Source organism: Oryctolagus cuniculus, chromosome 9 (genome assembly GCF_051225735.1).
Source record: "Oryctolagus cuniculus isolate XC-2025 breed Fujian yellow rabbit chromosome 9, ASM5122573v1, whole genome shotgun sequence".
NCBI classification, from domain to species: Eukaryota; Metazoa; Chordata; class Mammalia; order Lagomorpha; family Leporidae; genus Oryctolagus; species Oryctolagus cuniculus.
The window spans coordinates 3,403,656-3,422,451 of NC_142875.1; the positions used below are offsets into that span (position 1 = coordinate 3,403,656).

General features: G+C 48.2%; 1 protein-coding gene across 4 annotated transcripts in view; it reads right to left on the reverse strand.

Annotated features, from left to right (window-relative positions):
- Positions 1-18,796, reverse strand: part of MYO16 (myosin XVI) — a 693,372-nt gene that overhangs the window by 15,835 nt on the left and 658,741 nt on the right. For all 4 annotated transcript variants that reach the window (XM_070048580.2, XM_051849982.3, XM_089303408.1 and 1 more), the window contains exon 34: positions 17,890-17,981. In XM_070048580.2, the coding sequence (XP_069904681.2) occupies positions 17,890-17,981 (92 nt within the window). The remainder of the gene's footprint in view (positions 1-17,889; positions 17,982-18,796) is intronic.

Genomic DNA, 18,796 nt, shown 5'->3' on the forward strand with positions numbered 1-18,796 from the left:
GTCAGGCAAATTCAGGGGACACTGTGGACCTACATGGAGGTTGTAGATGAACAAAGCTCAGGACTCTGGCAGCCGAGAGCCTCAGCACCAGACTGGGAGTGAGACCAGACCACAGCAACCAGGCCACTGGTGATAAAACTGTGGGAACAACCTGGCGTGCGCCTGGTGTGGAGCTCTGTGGGGAACAGTGTTCCTGCCAACCTAGAGGAAAAAAAGGAGGCACGTTTTCCTCTTCCCAATCACCCAGCAGCAGAGTCCTGTAACAAGCTGAGAGAGGGCAGGTGCCACTTTGGACACATGTAACAGCAGCTGGGGTCTGCATGCCCAGCAACTGAGTCTGCCTGGGAGAACTGACAGGGGCTGGGTTCCCATGGCTGTGGGAGCCTTGTGTGCTGGGGCTGTGAAAACACTGTGGCTGGTGTGAGGGCTCAGGGTGTGGCTGGGTCTCTGGGCAGTCCACATGCTCAGGGCTCCCTGATTCCCTAGTGAGGGTCATTGCTGTGGGGTCTGTGCTCACATCAAGGACTGTACGGGTCCTTTGTGTGGGGTTCTTGTGGGATGTGGGTGAATATTGTACCCACTGGGGCTAGTGCTCAGACACTGGTCTCCTTTGAGGAGAGGGGGTGAGTGAGCGTAAGTTTATGCCAACAGAGTGGAGCAAACCTCCTCTCTGATTAAAAAAAAAAAGAAAAAACAGATTTACCACGCCCAACTTGAGTGTCCCCCTGGACATTCCCCTCACCCTGGAGTGCAGAACAGAGCTCCCTGACAATACCCAAAACATAGCTCTGGGTATTCACTGAGAGAGTGGACACTCCACTAAACCACAGAGGCATAGTCCAAGGTATGACTAAATAGATGTAGATGCACTGAATTCTAAGGCATTGGGCTATTTAAAAGAAATGTTAGTGGATTTAAAGGGAGACATAGACTTTAATACAATAGCAATGGGGGACTTCAATATGCCACTTTCAGCAATGGACAGATCAACCAGACAGAAAATCAACAAGAAACAGGGTTAATCAACACTATAGACCAAATGGACCTAACAGATATCTACAGAACTTTTCATCCTACAGCCGCAGAATACACATTCTTCCTACAAGTGCATGGAACTTTCTCTAGGATTGACCACATGCTAGACCATAAAGCAAGTCTCAGCAAATTAAAAAAAAAAAAACGAAATTATTCCATGCATCTTCTCAGACCACAGTAGAATGAAGCTGGAAATCAACAACTCAAGAACCTCTAGAACATAGGCAGACACACAGAAACTGAACAACATGATCCTGAACGAACAGTGGTCATAGAAGAACTCAAAAGAGAAATAAAAAAATTTCTGGAAATGAATGAAGATAACAATACAACATATCAAAACTTATAGGATACAGCAAAAGCAGTGTTAAGAGAAAAGTTTATAGCAATTGTTGCCTACATCAAGAAATTGGAAAGGCACCAAATAAATGAGCTATCAATGCATCTCAAGGACCTAGAAAAATAACAGCAAACCAAACCTAAAACTACTAGGAGAAAATAAATAATTAAAATTAGAGAAGAAATAAACAAAATTGAAACAAAAATACAAAAGATCAGGGAAATGAAGAACTGGGTTTTTGAAAAAAAATGAACAAAATTGAAACACTATTGGCCCAACTAACAAAAAAAGATGAAGAAGACCCAAATTAATAAAGTTAGAGATGATAAAGGAAATGTAACAACAGATACCACAGAAATAAAAAGAATCATTAGAAATTACGACAAAGAGCTGTATGCCAACATATCGGGAAACCCAGAAGAAATGGGTAGATTCCTAGACACATGCAACCCACGTAAATTGAGCCATGAAGAACAGAAAACCTAAAGAGACCCATAACCAAGATGGAAATTGAATTAGTAATAAAGGCCCTCCCAAAAAAGAAAAGCCCAGGGCCGGATGGATTCACTGCTGAATTCTACCAGACATTTAAAGAAGAACTAACTCCAATTTTTTCTCAAGCTATTCAAAAGAACTGAAATGGAGGGAATCCTCCCAAACTCCTTTTATGAAGCCAGCATCACCTTAATTTCCAAACCTGAAAAAGATACAGCAGAGAAAGAGAAATATAGACCAACATCCCTGATGAACATAAATGCCAACATCCTCAACAAAATACTCCCAATCAAATCCAACAAGACGTCAGAAAGATCATTTCCCCAGACAAAGTGGGATTTATCCCTGGGAGCAGGGATGGTTCAACATTCACAAATCAATCAATGTGATACCCCACATTAACACACTGAAGAACAAAAACCATATGATTATCTCAATAGATGTGAAGAAAGCATTTGATGAAATACAACAACCTTTCATGATGAAAATTTGGGTATAGAAGGAACATCACATAATCAAGGTAATTTATGACAAACCCATGGCCAGTGGCCTATTGAATGGGGAAAAGTTGGAAGCATTCCCATTGAGATCTGGAGCCAAACAAGGATGTCCACTCTCACTGTTGCTATTCAATATAGTCCTGGAAGTTTTAGCCAGAGATATTAGGCAAGAAAAAGAATTCAAAAGGATACACATTGAGAAGGAGAAAGTCAAACGATTCCTATTTTCAGATTACATGATTCTATATATAGGGGATCCAAAGGACTTTACCAAAGACTATTGGAACTCATAGAAGAGTCAGTAAAGTGGCAGGATATAAAATCAATATACAAAATCAACAGCCTTTGTATACACACACAATGCCATGGCTGAGAAAGAACTTCTAAGATCAATCCCATTCACAATAGATACAAAAAAAATCAAATACCTTGGAATAAATTTAACCAAAGATGTCCAAGATCTCTATGATGAGAATTACAAAACATTAAAGAAAGAAATAGAAGAGATATAAAAAATGGAAAAATCTTCCATATTCATGGATTAGAAGAATCAATATCATCAAAATGTCCAAACTGCCTAAAGCAATTTACAGATTCAATGAGATACCTATCAAAATACCAAGGACATCCTTCTCAGATATAGAAAAAAATGATGTTGAAATTCATATGAAATACGGGAGACCCCTTAAATAGATAAAGCAATCTTATACAACAAAAACAAAGCTGGAGGCATCACAATACCAGATTTTAAGACATACCACAGAACAATTATAATCAAAACAGCCTGGTACTGGTACCAAAACAGATGGATTGACCTATTGAACCTAACAGAAATGCCAGAAATGAACCCAGGCATCTACAACCAACTTATCTTTGACAAAGTAGCTAAAATCAATCCCTGGAGCTAGGAGAGTCCCTTCAAAAAATGGTGCTGGGAAAACTGGTTTCCAATTACAGAAGTAGGAAGCAAGACCCCTACCTTACACCTTACACAAAAATCCACTCAAAATGGATTCAAGACCTAAATCTATAACCCAATACCATAAAATTATTATAGGACATTGAGGAAACCCTGCAAGACATTGGCATAGCCAAAGAATTCTTGGAAAAGACCTCAGAGGCACAGGCAATCTAAGCCAAAATTGACAAATAAAGTTACATCAAATTGAGAAGCTTCTGTACTGCAAAGAAACACTCAGGAAAGTGAGGAGGCAACTGATGAATGGGAGAACTTAATTGTAAACTATGCAACCAATAAAGGTTTAATAACAAGAATCTACAAAGAGATCAAGAAACTCAACAGCAACAAAACAAACAGCCCAGTGAAGAAATGGGCAAGGGACTTAAACAGACATTTTTCAAAAGAGGAAATCCAAATGGCCAACAGACACATGAAAAAATGCTCAGGATCACTAGCCACCAGGGAAATCCAAATCAAAACCATAATGAGGTTTCACCTCACTCCAGTAAGAATGGCTCTCATACAGAAATCAACAAACATCAAATGCTGGTGAGGATGTGGGGGAAAAGGTACCCTAATCCACTGTTGGTGAGGATGCAAACTGGTAAAGCCACTATGGAAGACAGTATGGAGATACCTCAGAAATCTGAATACAGACTACCATATGACCCAGCCATCCCACTCCAGGGAATTTACCCAAGGGAAATGAAATCAGCATATGAATTAGTTGTCTGCACCCCCATGTTTATTGCCGCTCAATTCACAAAAGCTAAGACATGGAATCAATCCAAATGTTGATCAACTGAATACCAGATAAAGAAATTATGGGATAAGTACACTATGGAATACTACACAGTGGTAATAAAAAAAAAAGAAATCTTGTTGTTTGCAACAAAATGGAAAACATCATACTTAGTGAAATAAACCAGTCCCAAAAGGACAAATGCAATATGTTCTTTCTGATCTGTGGTAACTAACAGAGCACCTAAAACATATTCTATAGAAGTGGAATTAACACTTTGAGAAGCGATGACTTTGAACAGCCCTTGTCTTGATTGTTGAGAACAATTTTTTTTCACACTACTTGTTTAATTCTTTATTTAGTATAAAGTTAATGATTTGTGTATAAAGTCAACTGAAAATAGATCTTAATGAAAAATAAGAATGGGAGGGTCCGGCGCCATGGCGCACCAGGTTAATCCTCTGCCTGCAGCACCGGCATCCCATATAGGCACCTGTTCTAGTCCTGGTTGTTCCTCTTCCAGGCCAGCTCTCTGCTGTGGCCCGGGAGTGCAGTGGAGGATGCCCAAGTGCTTGGGCCCTGCACCCGCATGGGAGACCAGGAGGAGGCACCTGGCTCTGGCTTCAGATTGGAGTAGCTCCAGCTGCTGCAGCCATTTGGAGAGTGAACCAACTGAAGGAAGACCTCTCTCTCTCTCTCTCTCTCTCTCTCTCTCTCTCACTGTCTGTAACTATACCTGTCAAATAAATAAATAAAAATCTTTTAAAAAATGGGAATAGGAGAGGGAGGAGGAAGGGGGTGGGGGTGAGAGGGTGGGTATGGCGGGAAGAATCACCACGTTCCTAAAGTTGTATTTATGAAATGCAGTCACTTTGTATTTTTCTGAAAATAGATAAATAAACAGCATCGTATCAGTCTTTTTTAAACACTTCTGGGGCAGGCACGAGTTCGGCATGTAATGTATTGAACGGTTTGTGTTTGAGACAGGAAAGAGAGGACTATGCAACATTCAGGCACATTCCACAGGCTCAGAAGTCTCTGTCAAGAGAGCAGTGGATTCCAGGCTTACGGCAACACCACCCCAGGGGCAGCACATTTGATGAGAAGGAAGGAGCTGGCTACAAGCACGATACCAAAGCATTATCTGGTGGGACACAGATGGCACGGCGAACAGCCCCTTCTGAGGTGCACGTAGTGTTCACAGGTGACAGAAGCCGAGTCGCGTGGTACAAAAAGCATGGAGAAATTGTTATCTGTACAAAAACACGTGGCATACCTTGCTAACTTACACCATTCTAAAAAAATAAAGTCTAGGTAGCTTAAATTCCTAAACTTGAAAATCTAACCTGAATCTTAAAAAAAAGGGTGTAGGATATATATGTAGTAGGGTAGAAAGATTTTGTTTGCCATTTATTTTAATAAGAAAGGTTTTCTTCAACAGGCTAACAAAAGGATAAGCAAGGATTAATATATTTGCCTGTGTCACACTTTAAACATATTCGGTGGCCAGCGCTGTGGCTCAATAGGCTAATCCTCTGCCTGTGGCGCTGGCACACCTGGTTCTAGTCTGCTGTGGCCAGGGAGTGCAGTGGAGGATGGCCCAAGTGCTTGGGTCCTGCACCCCATGGGAGACCAGGAGAAGCACCTGGCTCCTGGCTTCAGATCAGTGCGGTGCGCCGGCCGCGGTGGCCATTGGAGGGTGAACCAATGGCAAAGGAAGACCTTTCTCTCTGTCTCTCCCTCTCACTGTCCACTCTGCTTGTCAAAAAATAAAAATAAAATTAAAAAAAAACATATTGGTATAAACACATAAACTGGGATGAGATGCAGTAAGCCCACTCTAGCATAATTCTCCCACTGATTAAAACTTTGGATTAAATAGAAAACATCCGTCAGAGGGATTGCAGGAAAGAACAGAACCAAGCAAATTAGGGTAGGAATCAACACGTAGGAAGGCAGGATAATGACACCTTCGGGTTAAAAACAGAAGACAGCAAAGAAACGTCTCCGGGCTCCCACAGACGCAATGCTAATGCAAGACCTACACTGATGAGGAATCCCCGTGTGGGGACGGAAGGAGGCAACAGGACGCTGAGATCTGTGACTGCCACAACACTTTCCTTCCACGTACGAAGACAGAGAGCGGAGGTTACACACGCCCCGGGAGGCTTCCCCATACGTGCACTGGGGACTCCAGAGAGGTTCCAGTCCAGCGCTGCAGACAAGGGGACCGACGTGGTGGAGGGCACACAGGACACAGGGAGCCCCGTGTGTGCCTCAACCTCTAAAGCAACCAGAAACACGCATAGAGGGACTTAGCTAAGATACTAGCAGGTGAATTAGAGCGGAGTTAGGAATATTCAAATAATCCAAAGGAAGCCATCAGAGGAAGACAGCATAAAAACGCAGGGGGGACAGAAAATGCACAACCAGACACATACATCTAAGCCCAACTGTGCAGCTACATTGAACAGTGGTGGACAATGGACAGAAATAAACCAGACCCGTGTGGATGGTACTACAAGAATCCCGTGTGAAATAGAATTATGTGCATTAAGGTAAAGCCTTGGCTGTGGGCGTAGCGACACTCAGCTGGGCACTCTGAGGTTCTGACTTTCGTGGCGTGGAGATTATGCCTCGCTGAAGATGTTTAAAAGGATATAGATGGATAAAAAAAATAGACCTCACAGACGGTGATCAAAGGAGTGACGGAGTGGCTCTATTAAATTTGGATAAGTCGGACTTCCAAAAAAAGGAACACCCTGAATAAAAAGGAAAATTGCATAATGATAGATGGCTCTAGGCAAGAAGCGATGATGACGGTGACTGTATCTGCTGAACACGGAACTCACATGTGGGGAAGGCAACACTGATGCGCCCGAGGTGACCAACAGACCTGGCGCGCTCACGGCTGGGACATGCACGCTCACGGCTGGGACGTGCACACTCTTCCTTCAGCCACCGGGAGAAAAAGCAGACAGGAGGTCAGCCAGGACGAAGGCCTGCACGCCACTCACCCGCGTGACCCCGCTGGACCTTCCGGAGGTCCCAGCTGCACACAGCGGGACGCGCGTCTTCCCAGGTGCACCTGGAACCTCCACCAAGGCAGCCACACCCTGGGCCTCACAGCAAATCGCAGGAACCTATGTGGGGAGCAATCCGGACTAGACTAAGTTACTCGAATTAGGACTTATTCTATGCATCTGCTCTCCCACAATATGGCGCTGGGAGAGAAGTAAACAGCTTCCGCACAGCTGCCTCCAGTTCAACTAATAAACTGTAGGACTTGCTCCTGATTGGAGGAGAGCAGCGTACTCGGCGTGTGGGCAGCCGAGTTGGGATTGGCGGAGGAGGACTATAAAGGAGGAGAGAGACGGCATGCATCAGGAACATCTATGGGGAACATCTAGCTGAGGGAACACCTGTGCAGCCCCCGAGAAGAGCCGGCCGGCGGTGTGCCGCTCCCCTGCGGAAGTGGGGAATGTGGCCAGGGGGAACTGCCCTTCCACGGAGGTGGAAGGGATAGTAGCCAACCCGGGAAGAACCAGCAGCAAACCCGGGGAGGGCCGAGCAGACGAAAGAACAGAGCAGGGTCCTGTGTCGTTCCTCCACGAAGAGGGGGAGCGACATAATGGTGCCGTGACTCGGATAGGAAACCTGACTTGGATAGCAAACTTAGGAGGGAAGAAACGGGAAGAAGTGGGAAAATACCGGAGAGAGAGACTAGCAAAGAGCCTAGGTGCCGGAAGAAGCTATTGAAAGCCTAGGCATAGACTCGGATATGGACTGTGGGAAAGAAGTTAGGATTGAAAGCGAAAGTGAAAGCTTTCATAGACTCGGATGCGGACTATGGCGGGGAAGCTAGGAGATTGAAAGCGAAAGTGAAACCTGGAGGAGGCTTGGACTCGGATACGGACTGTGGGGAGAGGCCAGGAGAAATGAGAGGAATATTGTTGGAAGAAAACTTAAGGAAACATACCGGGTAGAGAAAAATGTTAGGGAGGATGAAGCCGCGAGTGCAGGCCGAGGCGGAGATATAAGCCACCTTGGAATTCTTCAAGTCACCCCGGGGAGCAAGAGGCGAAGATCTGGAACCAGAGACGTGGGCCGCCAGGTTGGAATTCGCCAGGTTAGTCCGGGGAACTTGGACTGAATGCCGGTGGTGGCGGAAACATTCGCGGAAGCCGCCGCGTGCAGAGAGAGCACGGGGTGTGAATAGATGGGGAACGCCGGGGCTGGCGCGAGGCCGTGGTGCGGGCGCGAAGTGCGTGGAGACCGCGGAGCGTGCGCGCAGAGCCGGGAACCCGCCGGCGGGGCGAGGCGCCGGGAAGCCGCGCAGAGCCTTGAAGCTGCCGCGGGGCGAGGCGCTGGGAAGCCGCGCAAAGCTGGGAAGCTGCGCAGATGAGAGAGGCGCGGGCTGAAGCGGCTCAGCCGGGAAGCCGCTGAGAAGTAGCCTCGGGGCGGGCAGCGGGAAGCTGCGGGGATAAGAGAAACAGAAGTTTAGAAGTAAGATGAGAAAAATAGGAATGCTGGAAGATAGAAGTAAAATGGGAGAAATAGGAATGCCCGGAGATAGAGAAATAGAAAGGCCTCCCCTCAACATGGCAATTAGAAGGCTTGGATTCGGTCTGCCCGATTAGTGAGGCGATGAGCACCTGGGCGGCTAGCAGCTTATGCGCCGCAGGTCACCGAAGACAGGCACGAATTAACATCAGTAAGGCCTCCCCACAAAAAGGCAATGAGAAGGCTTGGATTCGGTTTGCCTGATAGAGCTTGTAAGCCCCTGCAGGCTCGACCAGAGCATGCGCTGCAGGGCACCGAGCACAGGCACGCATCAGCGCCTAAAAACCTCCTCACAACATGGCGAAGAGAGGACCCGGATTCGGTTTGCCTGATGGATAGGACTTGTAAGAGCCTGTGGCAACTCTAGCAAGTAGAGCAGAGTGTGTGCCGCGGGACACCGAAGACAGGCGCGTATCAACGCTAAAAAATAAAAAGAAAGGGGGATCTGTGGGGAGCAATCCGGACTAGACTAAGTTACTCGAATTAGGACTTATTCTATGCATCTGCTCTCCCACAATATGGCGCTGGGAGAGAAGTAAACAGCTTCCGCACAGCTGCCTCCAGTTCAACTAATAAACTGTAGGACTTGCTCCTGATTGGAGGAGAGCAGCGTACTCGGCGTGTGGGCAGCCGAGTTGGGATTGGCGGAGGAGGACTATAAAGGAGGAGAGAGACGGCATGCATCAGGAACATCTATGGGGAACATCTAGCTGAGGGAACACCTGTGCAGCCCCCGAGAAGAGCCGGCTGGCGGTGTGCCGCTCCCCTGCGGAAGTGGGGAATGTGGCCAGGGGGAACTGCCCTTCCACGGAGGTGGAAGGGATAGTAGCCAACCCGGGAAGAACCAGCAGCAAACCCGGGGAGGGCCGAGCAGACGAAAGAACAGAGCAGGGTCCTGTGTCGTTCCTCCACGAAGAGGGGGAGCGACAACCTAAATCAGGCCAAGTGTTTCCTTGGGTCAGAACGGACTCAAATGAGAAATCAGAAATAGATGTCTGGGAAATCCCCTGGGATCTGGAAAGTAAACAGTGTAGTCAAGGGGAGAGTCTCGGGCAATTATTAGAGATTTTGAACTGAATGAAAATGCAAACAATTTGTGTCCAGCCTTGCCTGCATAGAGCTAATCCAGTTTTCATATGGAAATTTATATCATCAAATACATTTATTAGGAAAAAGGCACATCTCAAATAAATGATCTATGCTACTAAGAACCACCCCTCAAAAAAGAAAATCAAAGCCAAAGCAAACAAGAAATAATAAACAGCCAACCAATCAACCACACAGAGAAAATCAATGTGACCCTAAGCTAATCTGAAAAAGAACTGAGAAAGCTGATACGATTCTAGGTACACAGGCCAAGACAAAACGGGCAAAGTAAATGCCGCTCCCAGGACTGGCAAGGGGTCCTTCGCAGACCACCGGAGGGCTGCCACAGGCACCAGTTAGGAACAGAGGACAGACGACAGTCCAGACGAGCAGGTGGAAACCTCCATGGACGCCAGGACGATGCAGAGTGAAACCACAGTGAGACCCTCGTCACACTGTTCACACCGGCACAGAGACGGGGCACGGTAGTAAACCGAGCGATCCCTGGGGGCAACGGGCACCCTCGCTGCCTTCTAGAGAGGTGCGCCTCGAAACCGACTTCGCCTTTCTGGGGAGTCATTTTTTTTTAAGATTTATTTATTTATTTAAAATGCAGAATTACAGATAGAGGAAGTGACACACACACACACACACACACACACTCTTTCATCTGCTGGTTCATTCCCAAAAAATAGTTGCAACCTCCAGGGCTGGCCCAGGCTGAAAGCAGGAGCCAGGGGCTTCCTCCAGGTCTCCCACGTGGGTGCAGGGGCCCAAGCACTTGGGCCATCTTCCATTGCTTTCCCAGACCACAGCAGAGAGCTGGATCAGAAGTGTCGCAGCCAGGACTCAAACCAGAGCCCATATGGGATGCTGGCATTGCAGGTGGTGACTTAACCCGTGATGCCACAGCGCCAGCCCCAGGCAGTAATTTAGCAGGAAGTAATACAGCTGAAAAACACTCAGAGGCAAAGCACTTCCATTTCTTGGAGCAATTTTTCGTTTGCTTTTGGCAATTATGAGTCATTTTCAGTGATGTTCACAGTAGCATTGCTTTCAACAGTGGTAACTTGGAAACTTGTGTTGTTAAATTTTTATTTGTATATTCATTTGAAGGAAAGACATTCACACACTGAGACACACACACACACAGAGAGAGAGAGAGAGAGAGAGAGAGAGAGAGAGAATCTGCTGTCCACTAGTTCACTTCCCAAATGCCCACAGCATCCCGGGGCGGGGCTGGACCAGGCTGAAGCCAGGAGGGGCTTGACTGCTGACGCCGGAGTGCACAGCAACAGGAAGCTGGAACTTGGGAGCGGAACCGGTAGTTGAACTTTGGCACTTCGATACGGGGACAGTCATCTCCAGCAACGTCCTGACCACAGCATCACACACCTGCCCCAGAAACTATTTTGCACAGAAGCTTCGCACCCCACCTTGTCAAGCTGCAAACGTGTTCTTAAGAAATGTCCTGCTCATGTTGATGGAAACCTGGCTGCTGCTTCAGGGAGATGTTTCAGAAGGAGGCGGGTCGTCTGCACCCCAACGGGGAGGAGGGGCAGGCTGCTGCAGAGGTTACCGGGGCACCAGTACCAAGTCATGCTCACGAGAACTTGGGCTCAGGCCCGTGGCTGGGGGGACTTTCGGTTCTCCAGTGAAAGTTCTTGTGTAAGCTGTGCCTGAGGTCTGAGCGTCACTCCTCTCTCTGCAGCCTTCACAGAACTACCTTCCCTGGGGACCACACCACACACAGGAAGGAGGGATACCCACAAGCAAACCCCAGCTGCCCTGCGCCCACATGGAAGAAGACACGTGTGGCTACCTGAGGTGCAGCTGCCCCCGAGACCAGCGGTGGCCAGGTAGGGTGACCCCTATCTTCAGGACAGGTTTGTGTTGCTGATGTCCTTCCTGTCCCCACTGGCTCACTCCCCAGAAGCTTGTTGAAGGAGGACGGGTGGGATGCGGCTGTCAGCAGGTGGGAATGTGTCATCTGTACTGTCCCTTAGAACGGTCCTCTGAGCCCCAAGGCTTTCCCATGCCACCTGGAGCCCATACTCAATAAAACAACAGAGCAACATGTATCTAAATGGAAAAAAAAAAAACCACCTAAATCACACCACCAACAAAAACCTTTGCAAAATGATCTGTGAGGGGTTGTGACATCCATTGACACATCAGATGTGTGGCTGTTAACCACAGGAGCCCTGTGATATGTGGATACACCATTCCCAGTGCCGGCGTGGGTCAGGACCATGTACCCACCAGGAAGAGGGTTCCCTCCTGGTGTGGTAGGCAGGCATGAGATAGAGAACTGGAATGTTTCTCGCTCTGAAAAAATAGTTCTGAAGCAATTATGGCAAAATGTTAAAGTTTATTGAAGTTGTGTGTCTCACTAATCACCGTGCTTTTTGCCCTGAATTTATAATACTCCCTAATAAAATATTTCTCTTTTTTTTTGACAGGCAGAGTGGACAGTGAGTGAGAGAGAGAGAGAAAGAGAGAGAGAGAGAAAGGTCTTCCCCTTCCGTTGGTTCACTCCCCAAATGGCTGCTACGGCTGGCATGCTGCGCCAATCTGAAGCCAGGAGCCAGGCACTTCCTCCCGGTCTCCCATGCAGGTGCAGGGCCCAAGCACTTGGGCCATCCTCCACTGCCTTCCGGGGCCACAGCAGAGAGCTGGACTGGAAGAGGAGCAACCGGGACAGAATCTGGCGCCCCGACTGGGACTAGAACCTGGAGTGCCGGTGCCACAGGTGGAGGATTAGCCTACTGAGCTGTGGCGCCGGCCCTAATAAAATATTTCTTAAAAATCACACCAGATAGACGTGATCGATATGTGTGGGGTGCTATCTGTTCAATCGAGTCTCTTGAACATTCTGTTACAGTCAGAGCGAGGGGCCCCTGAACAAAGAGGGGAAGTGGCCCGGTTATAATGGGGGGCATTTTTTTTGTACCTATGAAATTCCAAATTCCAGGCAATGTGCTGGCATGCTTCATATAGTCTCCATAAACAATCTGAAAAGGTAACGACCATTCTCCATACCTGTAGGTTACGTAATAGTTTTGGGATTCATATCTGGTTCTTTTCTTCTTTCCATGAATCTAAATGCCTTACTTTTGCTCCAGTTTAGGTTAACTAGAATTCAGACTCAACTGCATGGCCGCTCCCCGCTGCACAGTGGTGTCCCAGGGGTAGACGACCACTGTGAAAGTGAGACTGCAGAAATGCGAGATCTTTTCTCTTCCTTAAACACACAGTTCCTGCTCTGATTTCTCACTGATATGTCCTACAACTGAATTCACTTCAGGTAGTAAACAGGCCCTGTTTGAGCTAGAGAAGCACTATACATTAAACATATTTAGGGTGTACAGTGCAATTTTACGGTGGACAAGGACTATAAATCCAGGATCTGTTTTTGTTTTCCGAGTTTCTGTTTATCTACACAGGACCTGACCTTTTCCTGTTGAAAATTCTGCCATTTCATTGACGCCATCAAATTAATTTACTGCCTTCATTTCTTGCCCATAACATGGACGTCACGAGCGGTGAACGCAATTCCCTGAGACCTCAGCTGTGAGTCTGCACTAAGGAGCTTTCTCCGCAACGTTTTCTTTCTCTGCAGCTCACAGATGAGCACGTGGAAGGGCTACTGGACTTCTGTCCCCCGAATCTGCTTCAGAATTCTCCGTTAGTAATTGAAATAATGTGTCGACATGTCATTGTTTTATCTAACACATGGATTATTGGAGTCTTTGCTATAGCACAGTTTGAGCCATCCTTATGACAAGTAAAATAAGTAGAAAAGAAGGCACTGGACGTGTTAGTGCCCTGCAACTCTGAATTCTGTTGACATGTGCCACTACTGAAAGCTTTCTTTGATGGTTCAGCAAAAGGAAGCCATGTCCAAGCTGACTCTTGATGTGGAGCGACTGTGTGTTGATTATATTACGGCTTCCTCGGCAGCTATGTGGGGCGTGGGCTGGGTTTACATTGAGGTCTTGGGGGCTGGGTCGCCACTATTTTATCAGAGAACATCAATGACATTGTACCATGAGTTTGTGAATATGATCAATGCTTGTAACTTTTTCTATTGTTTAGAAGTAAAAGAATACTTTTTTTTTTTTTTTGACAGGCAGAGTGGACAGTGAGAGAGAGAGAGACAGAGAGAAAGGTCTTCCTTTGCTGTTGGTTCACCCTCCAATGGCCGCTGCGGTTGGCGCGCTGAGGCCGGCACACTGCGCTGATCCGAAGCCAGGAGCCAGGTGCTTCTCCTGGTCTCCCATGGGGTGCAGGGCCCAAGCACTTGGGCCATCCTCCACTGTACTCCCGGGCCACAGCAGAGAGCTGGCCTGGAAGAGGGGCAACCGGGACAGAATCCAGCGCCCCGACCGGGACTAGAACCCGGTGTGCCAGCGCCGCAGGTGGAGGATTAGCCTATTGAGCCGCGGCGCCGGCAAGAATACTTTATAAAGTTAGGCAAGGACTATGAAAAATGCCCATAAGGTTGGGAAAGATCAAAAAAAACACTTCCTATTGCTGGAGAAGAGACAGCAAGGATGCAAAGCAAGGTGGCGTGGGAACCTAAACAGGCTGTCTTCAAGGGAAGAAAGCGAACACCCCGGTTTGCGCTGTCACGCGTGGACCCCATGCAGCTCCGTTCCCAGCAGTTTCTGCGCTGAGGCCAAGCTCTGTGTGATCTGCTCTGTCCTATCCTGCGGCCCTCCTGTCCTCAGGACCCCCTGCGGCTCCCACCCTTGGGCTCTCTTTACAATCCAGGGGCTTCCAGCAGAAGGTTGGGGTCACAGCAAAACAAAAACAAAACGCAGGTGCCAGGAGGCCCCGCGCCCTGACAGGCGCTCTCTGTGTCACTCACTGCTGAGCCTGCAGCCCCGCATCACGCCACGCTGCACACACTCAAACACTCCAGTCTCCTAACAAGCTACGTGGGGCAGGGTCCTGTGGCTTTTATAAAAGCTAATTTTGCAACCAGTTCACGATGTTTGTGTGACCTCTGAAATTCCACGTTTGAGCCTGGGAAGGGCCACGAAGCCCCTCCGGCGTCAGCACACGGCGTTCCAGGATGTCACCCATTCTATGCTGGGTGTATCTGTGCCCAGTGCACAAGGGAGGTCATGCACGTTTTAGTGTGGTTCACAGCACGCTCCCACCATTCCAGATACGGCCGGACACCCCAGACTTGCGCTAGCTCCAAATGTTGTAAGCGAAATCCATTTTTCCTACTTTTAAGTAAAGCCGTTCTATTTTGCAAATTCATAAAATCACAATGGAGTTGGACCTAAACTGTGCTCTCTGTATTCTTCATCTCGAAGAACCAAACAACCACTGGGTGCTGAGTCTCCACCCCTGTTAGAATACGTTATGCCTTCTATCTCTATTAGGAACTGGTAAAAGAATTTGTGAGCTGAGTGTCAAATACCTCTTCGGATGTACAATGAACTTAATGCAGGACAGCAATGCAATGAGATGTGGATGTCGGTCAAAATTCCTACTTGCAAGCAGCAGAAACCAATCCTGGGCCTCTTGAGCAGGTGCAGGCTCTACCGGCAGGCCAGAGAAGGTCAAGAGGTTACAAGAATGGTCTGGTGGACGGGCGGGAGAGGAGCAGAAGCCCCGCCCTCACTTGCTGCTGCCAGGTGTCGCCCTGTGCCACCACACGCATGCTCTCCTTCCTGCCACAGTTTCTCACGCCCTCTCCAAGGTAGGTGGGTTGACCAAGCCCCTCTCTCAGACCACCTGGGGAGGAGGAGAAGCCAGCGGACCTCTTGGATTTTCACCGCGGTGGCTGAAAAACTTACCCGTAGGCCAGGCAGCCAACAATCCGAATCACAAACGTCCTCTGTGGCTGCCTGGGCTTTTATCCTGAACCAAAAATTCCTAAAGTTCAATGAGAAGGCTGTCTGACTCCTGCAGCCCCTTTAACGGGTCAAGGCAGGCTCATCTCAGACACAGGATGGAGGACCTTGGCACCCACCCCAACTGTGGACGCGGTAAAGGTCTGGCACAGAACTTGGGAAGTCACTAAATCCACCTCCTCTTTTTGACAACCACCACCAGAGAACCCGAGGGGCACAGAGACTGAACCAGACAGGCCAAGAGTGTAGCTCGCTGCTTTACCCCCGGATGACTGCGATAGCCGGGGCTGGGCCGGAGTTGAGGCCAGGAGTCGGGAATGCAGTGCGGGTATCCCACGTGGGCGGCAGGGATGCGATTACTTGAGTCACCGCCTGCCGCCCCTGAGGTCTGCACTGGCTGGCGTCGGCAGCTGGTGCTGGGTGCTCACCCCGATACTGAGATGGGAGCAAACACCCGCCCCGTTTACTTTTCTTCCTCTACAACAACACGCTGTGCATTTTATCTTCCTTAAAAGGATTTCATGACTAATGATGCTGATTAAAACAGAGACATCCTCAAAGAGGAATTCAGTGTTTAGTCAACATTCAAGGCTGCTGCCATGGGGCCCTGAGTCCGGGGCCTGTTTTATGGGATTTCTGCTGCATTGCATTAGTGGAAAATCTACGATGTGGTCTGCCTGTGTGTGTGCAGACTTCCCCCCGTGAATGTCACGCGGGAGATAAATTCTGGAAGACGTGTGGCCGTTAAATGCATAGTTTCACATAACTCTTACGGCTTCTCAACAGTGAGGAATCTGCCTCGCCAAGCGAGGGCCCACAATCTGTATGGAAAGAGTCTGGTTTTCTGTCTCCTTGGAAATAAAACGTGCGGCAAGATGGCTGGCGGCGGCGGCTTCATCGGAGCTGCCTGGATTTGAAAACAGGGAGTGGAAAAGGCTTTCCCGTCTCCCTTTGCTTCTGAGCCAAACCCAGGAGCAATCAGAGGGAGACTCACCGAGCTGCCTGTTTCATGCAGCTTTGTTCCAAATGCCCTTGCCCTCTAGGAGACACTGGGCAGCGGAGGTGCAGGGAAGGGGGTCTGACGGCCCCTTGTGCTAAGGGATAGGGGTCAGCCCCAAAACAGAACCCACGCTGGCATTCAGAACCAGCAGCTCCCCTGGGTCCAGAGCTGGCGGCAGAGCAGCCGTGTCTCCCAGGAAGAGAGGGCAGCTCAGGGCGATCCATTTCTGCAACCAGCCGGCGTGTCCTGTTCCACTGTCGCCGTCAGTGCAATGGACCTCAGCAGAAATTTCTACTGTAAGATTTACTTATCAGACTAGCACTATTGATTTTCCCCCACTGCCTCGTCAGTGGTTTTTAGAAAACTCTCTGCTGATGACGAGGCTGCGCCTACGTAACACCAGACACGTGGATGAAAGCGAGTGGTGGGGTGAGCTGGACGGCTGATTGCAGGGGACACCTGGGGACGTGGCTGAGCTCCATTTAGGTTGTTATATGGATGTCTGACATAATACAAATTATACTGAAACGATCTATAAAATAAGAATCCTGTTGTTAAAGCAATAATCTCTGAATATATTGTCTTTACAATGATGGGTTTGTATATCATTTTGAATGCAATGCTATATTTTTTGAAGAGAATTAGTAAAAGTAGCAAATTAAAATTCATCATAGAAAGAAAGCACTCAATTATAAAAAATATCTTTCTTTCTAAAAACACTGGTGGTTTTCTCTCGGAATGATCACCTTCTTTACTTTGGCCAAATTAAGGCTTTATGGGAAATCAGGCGGTCTCATTTAGATTTTACGGTGCTGTCATTGTATTGTATTTTAAAGGAATCTGAATGACATGCACTCTGAAGGCAGGAATTCAGAGACAGTGACTGGCATGCCATAAAACCTGCAGGTGCTTCACGCAATTTAGCTCCATGGTCTGATCACCAGCAGTCTTCCTGTGTGGGCTCAGATGCGGAAAGCACACCAACATCGTTTAGCAGGTTTGATAGCATTGTCACCTGACGGCGATTCTAAAGTCCCACAACATAAATTATGTCTGAAATATTCCATTAAAAATGATGTATTAATTTCTAGTTGTTTTGAATATTCCTTTAAAAAAAAAACAAGCAGAAAATTGCAGTTAGCAGAGACAAAGGAGATAGAAGAACCAGAAGTTGAAGACACCCAGCACGGGTGAGAGTAACCGTGTTGCGGGTGCAGGAGGCGAACGCCTTGGTTGCCACTCAGCGAATGTCTCATAATTTCCTTGTTTCTACTGCGTCTGGGAACACAGTTACCTGCGTGGTGTGACTCTCCCGGTGCCTCTGGAATGAGCGTATCGCCGTGTTGCTCACAGACAACCTGGAGAACCCGTCGTCTTCGGATAAACCTGTGGAGGTCAAAGAAATCAGGAGTGAGGCAGTGTCTCCTTGCCCCCTTCGTACTTCTTGTAAGGGACTAAAACCCGGCATCATCACCTGCTGACCTGATCATCAGTGCATACTGAGTACTCTACTTGGCACTGAAACCCAGGGATACGAAACACAGGTGCAGTTCCACTTAGCAGGAGAGGAATCTCCTGGCAGGAGGGATGAGATAATGGAGGTAACTGTCGTGGCAGCAGGAAAGTTGGCCAGGAAGCGTTGGACGGGGGAAGGGAAGGTGCTCCTGAGGGATGAAGCACTCAGGTTGTGACAGAGGGCAGGGCGGCAGCGAGGCAGAGAAGGGGTGAAAAGCTGGAGGACGTAACCAGGTCTCTGTGTTGGGTAAATCCCACTGTGGGTATTCCATTCTGCACAAGAGGGAGGGAGGTGATTGGCTGAGCTTCCAGGAGGAAAGGTTGGGGATGCGCCCATTCACAAAACATCAGTTCACAACCGTGAGTTAATTAATATGCAATAGGAAAAATCGTGGGCTCAGGAAGTCCACCCGCTCCCACCCCAATAATACAGAAGCACTCAAGGATTTTTATCAGTGATCCTTCAACCTCAGCGCTACGGGCACCTCGGGCGGGGGGTTCTTCGTGGTGGGGGTCACTGTGCTTTGCAAGACATTGAGCATAGTCCCTGCCATCCACCCACTGGACGCCAGCTGCGCCCCCGATCACGACAACCCAGAAGGTGCCCAGGTGCCGCCACGTGTCCCCTAGGGAGCACAGCCATTCCCCGACAACGGCGGAGAACCTCTGTGCCGGATGTGTCTTGT